This window comes from Pteronotus mesoamericanus, unplaced genomic scaffold (genome assembly GCF_021234165.1).
Source record: "Pteronotus mesoamericanus isolate MK-2021 breed Mesoamerican mustached bat unplaced genomic scaffold, CSHL_Meso_final contig_291, whole genome shotgun sequence".
Lineage (NCBI taxonomy): Eukaryota > Metazoa > Chordata > Mammalia > Chiroptera > Mormoopidae > Pteronotus > Pteronotus mesoamericanus.
The window spans coordinates 6,214,263-6,224,775 of NW_026555124.1; the positions used below are offsets into that span (position 1 = coordinate 6,214,263).

General features: G+C 36.7%; 1 protein-coding gene across 3 annotated transcripts in view; it reads left to right on the forward strand.

Annotated features, from left to right (window-relative positions):
* Window positions 1-10,064, forward strand: part of ASB3 (ankyrin repeat and SOCS box containing 3) — an 89,555-nt gene extending 79,491 nt beyond the window's left edge. For all 3 annotated transcript variants that reach the window (XM_054575448.1, XM_054575447.1, XM_054575449.1), the window contains one exon: window positions 8,341-10,064. In XM_054575448.1, coding sequence (XP_054431423.1) covers window positions 8,341-8,546 — 206 coding nt within the window. In that variant the 3' untranslated portion in view covers window positions 8,547-10,064. The remainder of the gene's footprint in view (window positions 1-8,340) is intronic.
* Window positions 10,065-10,513: the final 449 nt, after the last annotated feature.

Sequence of the window (10,513 nt, forward strand, 5' to 3'; positions counted from 1 at the left end):
AAAGACAACTATTTTCCGTATCCTAAATATCTATTTTAAGGTGGGAAGGCAATGAGGACAGAGCATTGGCTTCTGAGAACTTTATTTGAGGACATTTAACCCACAGTCTAAAATTTTAGTTCTAAATGTAGACCACAGGCTGAAGTTTCAGTAAACAGAAGCTATCATGTAAGTATTTCTGTAGGTGGGCATTTATTAATCTAGATGTTTATATCCATAAATTTTTCAGTGAGTAGATTCTTTAATTACATGTCAGCTATGTATCAGATACTGATTTAGAGTCTATGAGTGAAAAAGTGTATGTAGCTCTTTAACCAGTGCAGTGGCTAAAAGGGAATGATGCAGCGTTAGGGCAGAAATTTCTTTTTCTTTTTAGGATAAGGGAGGCTGAACATGTGTCATAGATCAAAGAGCCTCAGTTTGTAAATAAATAAGTAAATAAATAAATAAATAAATAACCCAACACACACACACAAACATTAGATTACATATTTGGAGCTAGGCCCTGACTGGCATGGCTCGGTGGGTTGGGCGTTGGCCTGCTAATCAAAAGGTCACTGGGTTCGATTTTCACTCAGGGCACATGCCTGGGTTGTGGTGGTCCTTGGTTGGGGCGTGCTCTGAGAGGCATTTGGTTGATGTTTTTCTTCCTTCCCCTCTCTCTAAAAACAAATAAAATGGAATCTTTACCAAAAAAAAAAAAAAAAAAGGAAAAGAAAAGATTTGGAGATAACCCTAGCCAGTGTGGCTCAGTTGGTTGGGCATAATTCTGCAAATCCAAAGTCCCAGGTTCTTTCCTGGTCAGATCGCATGGCTGGGTTGCAGGTTTGGCCCCCAGCCAGGGTGTGTGCAAGAGGCATCCAATTGGTATTTCTCTCTCATACTGATGTTTTTTCTCCCTCTCTTTCTTCCTCCCTTCCCCTCTCTCTAGCATCAATAAAAGAAAAAAAAAATGAAAAAAGATTTGGAGATAAAAGCAATAATTCATGCCATGAAACTTCAGACAGGTCAGAGGGAGATGTGAATAACCTCAAATAGGTCCATTCCTTTTAGAAGGAGAAGAGAGGTGAGGATGAGTGGGTATAGGTAGGTTTATAGTTTGAGAATTTGAAGCTCAGAGAAAGATCCCAGAATACCTTCAGTTTTTACTTTGAAGTAGGAGGTAAAATCTTGCTTAGAAGGAGGTTGAAATGAGAGTTGGGTGAGGGCCTTGGTGATTTAGAGTGGTCGTTTTGGGAAATGAATTGGGAACCAGTGAAAAGATTTGCTGAGCAACCCTGTGGGCCTGGTAGAGATGGTAAGTGGTACTGGTTTATGTGGTTATATGGTCACTTTTTTCCCCAGCATTCCTTTGCTTTCTCTGTATTGGGGTGCAGAAGGAAAATGGTTAGGTTGATTCTGGGGGTTGTCAGAGCAGGTGCAGAATTGAGATGATAAAGCAAAACAACAGAAATCATGGGCCCATAGAGTTCCATCTGGTTAGGAAAAGACATGAGAAAGGAAAGGCATCTGATAGACCGGATGGCAGGAGGAGTCAGGGAGCCTGAGGTCTAAATGAGGTTAAAGATTGTGTGTAGTGGCAGTAAAGGAGGGCAGAGTCTGGCAGGATAGGAAGTAATATATGTTGGAATTTAAAGACAGAAAAACATGGGTCCGAAGGTGGTGCACAAGGTCTCTGAGAACACTGAAATTGCCGCCTTAGACCTGTGAGAGGTATGGAAATGTGGGGGAGGATGAGAAATTTTATTTAATAATTCGTCAGGGAAGTAGTTTCCTTGGGAAGATCAGGCTTCTGTGAGGATAAGAGGTGGAGAGAGTGCGTTCTGTACAGTGCTCTGTATGTAGGCAAATTTGTTAATGGTAGAGTAGGGGTTTTTGAGAACTTTATGGAAAGGTTTTAGAGGGAGTTAAATTTGTTTTATAATACTGAACTTGATTTTTTCCTATCAGACTGCCATGCTTTAGTTCCCTAAACAAGTTAGGAAAATGAAAAATAGATTTTTATTTTCTGAGAGATTCTGAGACCATGATTTATTATTTCATTTGATAATCACAGGAAATGCTTATGCTAGATGATTTTACATAATTTTTAAATATTCCAGACTTTAGAGAGGCATCCTAAAGGTGGGAGAGAGGAAGATGATATTACTTATCAGTGATTAAGTTACCTTTCATTTGATCTCTCTTTAACAGTGAGGCTGTAGTTTTAAGAATTGCGCTTTCTTCCTTTCTCACCACCATGTAACAAACATACCTTGTACCTACGTGTCCATATGGGTTAGGTCAGTGCTTCCCAAAGTGGGGTGCATGGAAGTTGATCATACAGTCGCACTTGTGGTGTGCTTTAGTGTCTTGAAATTCAGTGTGATTGTTCAGTGGACCTATGATTCTGTCACCCAGTTTTATCTTAAGTAATTCTCAAAAATTGGTAAAGTGGCTGAAAAAGATTTCTGCAAAGAAATAGTGTTTTGTGCAGATAATACTTAGGGTACAAGTACAGCTGAACCAACAAAATAGTCATAGAGCTGCACTCCTGTTCTTTATCAGATAGCCACGTTATGTGCTAAAAATGACAACCAACTAATCTGAGCAGACAAGAAGTTTAAAAGTATTGAGAAAAATATTTAAAATATAGTTCACCTTTACTGGTGTTAACAGTGAACCTGACCTCAAGATGTGGTGTGTCTTGAGATATCCGGTAATGAAAAAAATCATAATCAGCAAACACTGTAATCTAAGCATCCAGAACATGAAAACAAACTCTGTGACTTTTCCATCAATATTTAAGTCATATGATGCACAATTCATTATTTTTACAAAATTTCCTAAGTGTAATGATAAGTGCTTAGAACTCAAGAATTCATAAGTTTTTTTTATTCAATAGTGAAAAGACAAAAAGTCAGGTACCATTGGGGAAACATATTTTTGCTGCAGCAGTAAAACTGGCTGAAATAATATGAGGGCAAGGTAAAATAACTTGCTTGTAAGCAAATAATTGTTGAAAGAAGCATGGAAAACATTGCTGAAGAGTTAAATAAAACAGTTAAAAAAAACTCTGCAGGTAGAAATTATGGTATACTAATTTGGAAGAAGATGTAATACTTATAACATCTCAGGTTAGGGTATTAAGATTCTGTTTCAATAAGAAAATAGTTACTTTTCTGAGGGCTACTAAAGGAAATATGTATTAGAAAAGATACATTTGCTACAGTTACAACTTCATAGAAGAATGTTTTTTGGAAAAGCTGTGTAAGAATGACACTTCAGAAATGTAAGGAAATGGCTATAACATCATGCATCAAATGAGTTTATTGCATCATTAATAGGCTAATACAGGAAACCAGAGGAGTTAAAACCAGAATTGCATGAAATAATAATGCTGTAAATAATTTTATAAAAACATGACCTTTAAAATATATTAGTCTTTGGAGTACTTTATAATCAGATGGGAGTGACTGTTTATACATACATACAGAGGCTTGCTCATTATCTTGTGATATAATATATAAAAGAGTCCTTGAACTTAAAAAGATGGATTATGTACTTTTCTTTTATGAAAATACAGTCGTTTCAATTATCTTAACCTTTTCTTGCTTGGTGCTGAACAACTATCAGTAATAAGAAACCTAGTAAATATTTTCGAAAGATTTTGTTGATTCAAGGTAAGGATGATATTTTAACTGATTTTGGAAAACAGCTTTGCTATGAGGATATGATTTTGAAATCAGGCGCTGGGAAATATTTCTACTGTTACTGTTATTCTCTTGCCAAAAACAATGTGTGTCACCTAGAAAAACTCTCATATTGACACATTTAAAACACTTGGGAACAGTTTATAGGTTTTGAATGCTTTTCTTAAAAATCTAAACAGATAAACTTTCTTAATAGCTTATAAGCTTATTGATAGCAGGAAAAATAGAAATTTATCAGATGAATTTTGATGAAAACTTTTGCATAATTGATAGATGGGATAGGATAGTATCCTGCTTAGTTCAGCTAAGCCATGATATACTCCTCCCATTTGGATCTAAATGCCTTTGTAAGATATTTTTTTCAACTGTATCAGTCCTTATAACCAAGTATCAAAATGAACTGGACCTCGAACCAAATCTTGGAATTGCCAGATCACTGAGATTTAAATTAATAAAGCTTTATTCAATCACCTTGCTCTTGTTAAGATATTATTAATATTTTTACTAAAAGCAAAAAGGGCTTTTTATACCTTTAATAAATTAGTGAAGTTATTTACACATTGGATTTTGTACTCAAAGACTTTTCACTAATTGCATATGCTGTCAAAACATTCAGAGATCACTGCATTATCTAATGATTTAATTCTGTATGATATTTTATAGTTTATAAAATGCTTTTGTTAATGTATTCTAGCTTGAACCTCATCAAGAACCTTTTGCTGCAGAGGGGAGTCATGCCCGTCCTACAGCGGAGGAACCGAGGGTCAGCGTATTTAAGCGACTTGCCCAATGTCACACAATTAGCTAGTAGTGGCTCCTCAACTCCAGCACAGGTCTTATTACTGGGTGGTGTTCTTTCCATATATTCCATTTGCTGCTGTTCTACCATCATTCTTCAGCTTTTGATTTCTTGCTCTAACCTATTATATAGTTTTGAGTCCTCAGGTAGTTGCTTTTTGTATTTTGTCTAGAGTTTCTACTTGCAATCAGTTGGAGAGAGAGGCTGCACAAGTAAATTAAGAAAGGTTAGGAACAAAAGGATGGAAGCTGGCCAGAAAGACAGTATATTAATGATTAAGATATCAATTGCAGTAGATGGCCCATAATCCAAATGAATAAATTTGATGTGGAAAGCCATGCAAAGGAATCATAGTAATACAGTTCAGGCAGATAGATCATTTGAATGTTGGCAGGAGGGCGGGCTAGAAATGCCTGGTTGTGGAAAATATACACGGTGGGTGTGTGTGATGGACCTGGAGTTCTGTGCTGCACTGAAGTTGGAGTTAAATGGACAGCAGTGTGGTGAGTGCTGGTAAGCGGTTGGAGAGTGTTATAAGGAAACTAAATGATAATGGGAAAAAAATATGATAAAGGAGTTTAATTTCCAAAAAAATTGAGGGGTTATTGTTTTGGCTTCAATAAAACTTCCTATAACAAGTAGCCTATTTGGATTGTTCTGTCAGTACATACAACAGAGTGAACAAAATTGAAGAGCTCTATATAAGAATGAGAGTTAAAGATTGCTTGTCTGCTAATAGATCTATAGATAAAACAGGCAGGTGTAACATACTCAATTGAAAATGATTGGGTCAGAAGGTAACTTAAAAGTATAGCATGGTTTCAGACATCATTTTCTAAGCTATGATCAGTGCTACAATCCAAGAAGAGAGATTTATTTAACAAATTGAAATCTGGTTTTAACAGGTTTCCATGAAAGTGTTTTACCCACGGCTTCTGGGCTTTTTCATATTCTAAATTCAGGGCATGGCTTGATCTTCTCTTAGCCTCGTGGCAACACATCTGGAAATACTACCTGCGCAGCACTAAAACTTTCATGGGGATTTTGTATGCTTTGAAATACTGCATATATGCTTATAAAATTCTCTTAGATTCACTAGCATAATAAACTAAGATGGTGCTGATGGGTATATTGTTGTCTGTGTTAATCTACAGATGAAAGACTTCTTCAGTTCAAATGAGTAAGTTTCTTACCTGTAATTATTCATCAGTCCAGTGATCTGTTGTGCTTGGGAGGAAATAAAAATGGTGCGATTAAAGTTGAAACCAATGTCTGAAATAACTGTACTCTTTCTTTATTATTATTATTAAATGGAAAGATCTGAAAGTTTCAGCGTTTCAGATGTTAGAGAATTATTTTGGCTTATCACAGTTTAAAGCAGCAGTCACCAACCTTTCTGGCATCAGGGACTGGTTTCATGGAAGACAGTTTTTCCACAGACAGGGAAAGAGGGAGGATGGTTTTGGGATGATTCAAGTACCCTGCATTCAAGCTCACCTCCTGCTGTGCAACCTGGTTCCTAACAGGCCCAGAGGTTGGGGACCCATGGTTTAAAGAACCTAAGACTTGGAGTCAGATCACTTAGATCTGGTATCAGTTACGTTGTGATGGACAGTGTCAACATGGGCTGGTCACTTAAGCTTCCCATAACAAATGTGTACTGGTCCAGTTTGGCTTGATTGCAAATGATTAAGCTTCTGCACGTGTATTAGCAAACAAACAAATGGTTTATTTAGCTTTAAAGATAAGGCTACAGTGGTGTAGTCAGATAGCCTGGAAAGGCTTGTCAGCACTTTGGAAGGCTGTGGGGCAGCCGTAGGAACTCTCCTTAGTCAGCCTGAGGAGTTTGTAAGTCAGCATAGTCTGTCAAATTGGAGAAGCCAGAGGACCATTAAGGACCCCTTATTCCTGAGTGAGCAGCTCTTCCCTGGGTTGCATAGCCGTCTAATAATTCTTTTATTAACAAGAATGTGCAGAATGAGAAGATGTCAGTTGAACGAGATGCCTATTAAACTCCACTTGAACATAAGTAAAAATTCTGTTAGCCAGCCTCACTTTCACCCATGCACTTGTCTTGTCAGTTCCTCTATCAGTTCCACTTGGCCGTGCCCTTGACATGCTAGTGTTTGCAGCTGATAGGCTACCTTCTCCTATGACAACATACTCTTCTCCCCTACCAATTTAGTTGTATACTTATCAAGAATCAGTTATGCTCATTCCAAAATTTTTATTACATTTGTGCATACTCAGTGACATTAGGGCCAGTTATTGTTCCTGATCATATTGGGTAAGAAGGCTTCTTTATATGTATTAGTTGAACCTAGTCGACCTGCTTGTTGAAGTTGAACCTGCTTACTCCTTTGGAAAACTGGAGGTGGGGGCATTGCAGTCCGGGTGTGCTCGCCATGTGTGTTCCTGCTAATCCCTCCGGAGCTCCCTTTACCTGTGTTTTCCCATCTTAGAAGCGAGAATGATGATTCTTTTAAGTTTACAGAACGGTAAAATTTAAACATATGAATATGAAAACATTGAAAAATGTGCTATCCATTATAGATGCTGTAGTGTTGTTTACTTTGGGGAGTCATGGTTTAAGAGAATACTTATCTTTTGTTAGACTCAGGTTTCTGTACGAAATCAGACAATTCTTATGCCTTCCTTATCTGGAATTTTGAAAACTGTGGTTTGAGGAGCTTTTCAGACTCTGAATAAACTAAACTTAAGCCAGTATGCTTAAACTAAATTGTAAGATGATGGATTAACTTCAGTGATTTAGAAGGTGTTCAAGATGTTAGAGAATTAGTATGTCTCAAGCGTTATGAGGTATTAAAGTTTAGGAATCCTAGACTTGGGGTCAGACTGGCTGATACGGTATCAGTTGGGCTCTTCATACTGTTTGTCTTTGTTGCTGTGATCCTGGTCTGTTAATTATGTTACATTTCATGGGGATTTATACAAGATTTCTTGGACTAAGAAAAGGCGTTACATTTCATTCATATAAAATCACTAGCTGTTTTGAGTAGTCTCAATTTCCATGGACATTAACTTCTTTAGTTAACACTTTTCATGGTGGAAAATGAAACTACTATTGCATGATTCTTAATTAAGTGTATGCGGACTGTCCTTTAATTGGTAATTAGCTTTTGGCAGCAGTTATTTTAGGGTGTGCAAGCACACACATATGCTTTGGGGTCAGAGGCACTTGAGTTTGAGTCCTGGCTTTACCACGTACTAGATGTATGACTTTTGGAAAGTTACTTAAGCCTGTTTTTAAACCTCTGTTTCCTTATCTCTATAAGAGCATGGCAATATATACGTCATAGGGTAATGAGGTTGAAAAGAGAATGTATGTGAAGTGTATGGGCATATGGCATGGTAGTCACTTTCCTTTCTGTGTTAATTTTAAAATTTTATTTTATGTCATGGATAAGAAGAAGAAAACTTTTGTAAGCTACACATTTATTTACTTAATGTGGTAGGTCTGGAGACCATTGGCAAAGAAACAGAGAAAAGAGGGATGTAACATATGTTACTGTGAGCTATCATTTCTAATGTTAGCTCATCCATTTCTTAAGCAACAACTGGTATTTCCAGATCTTTAGAATTTGAACATTTAATTTTACATGGTCCTGGGTATTGACTTTGCATGTGTGACCAGCAAGGGGAGGGAGAGGAACCAGATGAAGGCTATAGAACAAATAAAGTTTATTGAGGGTCATCCTGGCCCAAGTAGTCTTTCAAAAGTAAGTCTAAGTAACATACCACTTCTCTTTTACTACATAGAGATGGGGATAAAAAGGCATTTACCTCAATGTTTAAAATTTTTCATCTTTTTCTGGTTTGTTTCTCCAGCTGCTGTTCCATCCCTGACCCACCTTTGTCGCTTGGAAATTCGGTCCAGTCTAAAACCGGAACACCTACGATCTGACAGTTTTATCTGCCAGTTGCCGCTTCCCAGAAGCCTACATAATTATTTGCTCTATTCAGAGGTTCTGAGGATGAATGAAGTTCCCGAACTGGCAGTTATTCAAGATGGAGAAATCAGTGATACTGCTTAATGCACCTTGTGTCTTACTCTGAAAACCACCAAGACTAAGAGCCATGGAGTACAGAGTCTTCATGATTTTATAGTTACAAAAGATGATTTTTGTTTGAGTGGTTGGTTAGGTGTTTTTTGGGAGGCATTAGTTTAATGCAACTGGAGACTTCCTGATAAAAATACTGTAAACCCAACTTACATTACTTTATTACAGTTTCATCATCAGTACACTTTTTGTTGTGATATTTATTTACCTAACAATTTTTCTTTATTCTATTAATGAACTATGGTGCTGCTTCTAGTGCTGCACATGGCATATTTCCACCTATGACTCTGTGTTTATCTAGGGGGGGCTTAGGGCGGACCACATAAAACTTGACTGGAAGTGGACACACAGTGGGGTTAAATCTATTATTATCATTATTTCATTTGAGGTTGAATATCTTTATGTTTGTAAAAGAATTATTTTATATTTTGTTCTTATTTCTTAATTTAGTCACTTTTATGAAGAATTGGCATTCATTGGCTTTTCATGGGTAAACTCAGGAGAATTCCTTTAAAAAAAGAATATAGAAAATGAATTGTTTTGCTGTTGTTTCTTTTTCAGTTCCTTGATATTCTCTTTGGCTAAAAAAGACCATGTTTCTGAAAAGGCAAGAACAGACCTAATCTCAAAGGTATTCTCAGTTGAAAAAAAATTAGGTTGGTATTGGGATAAATGAACATTTTGTCCCATTTAGAATACTAATCGGGAGACTTGGAAGGGGCAAAAAGGTATGTATTCCTGAGGTACTTAATATCAAAAACAAACATTCAAGCTCCATTCCGCCTCCAAATCAGAGGGCAGCTTTGATCCTATGAAGCAAGATTGCTATTTCTATTAATATTATAGTGTTTTTCTTTTTTATTATCTACATAGGTTATCAAATAGTCCATGAAATTGAGACCTCAGAGTCCTAGGTTAATGAGACACCGCCTCATTGATTTTACAATTGCTCAGTCTGAATCTAGAGTCAGAGAGGACTAAACACTGGATCAAATGAGCTATGATAAGAGGCTCTGGAGACCAACCTTGAAAGAAAAGTTACAGAACCATCACTGTCATGATAGACACCTAGAGATAGGGTCCAAAGGAGGGCATGTCTTCTGTCTTATTGGGATCCTGTGGCTTAAAACAGATGGAGTGCGTCAGCCAGGTCCATCTCCGATAGTCCTTGGCTGTTTGATGAACGCAATAATGAAGGCAGACCAAATGATGGAGGCATTGTTAAAGGCCTGGACTGAACTCAGAGCTAGTTAGAGCTGTAGTTACTGCCTGTGGAGGAGAGATAGAGTCTGAATGTGGGTACGCAGGCAGAAATAAAGTAGATATGGAAAACCAGATGGAAATTCTGATACTTAGTAAAATTCCAAGAATGTATGTACTATGTAGTATTTTCAAAATGTCCTAATCTTTATTTTCCCAAACCCTAAGTCTGTGATTTTTAGCATAATCAGTTTTTTGTTAGGGTCAAATGTACATAAAATGTTAATATTTGAGTGTGAGTCTTTTCATGTGTTTTTGTTCATGTTCAAATATATAATAAAAATTCAACTATCCATAACTTAACATTGGAGTCATTCTTAAAAATCTGAAAATTAATATTTCAGGGATATTTAAAAGCCCTTGGTAGGAAACAAATGATTTTACTTACTATGTATAATATACCTTTTAGATAATTTTATAATAAAATATTTATGAGTTTTATGACCTGTAGCAAGGAGTCAGTGAGAAATCTAATCTAAAAGTACCTAAAGGTTGGTGAGTTTTAGTTACAGTTTATGATCAAAGTGATACATCTAGTTTGTACGACCTTTAGGCTCTGCCTTACATGCACAGTGGTACTTTACTACTGTTTAAAGTTAACAGTGAGCCCAATGAAGAACCCCATACAGTAATTCTCTAATGGTGGAACATTTTACCAGAGCAGGTCACAAATCAGATAT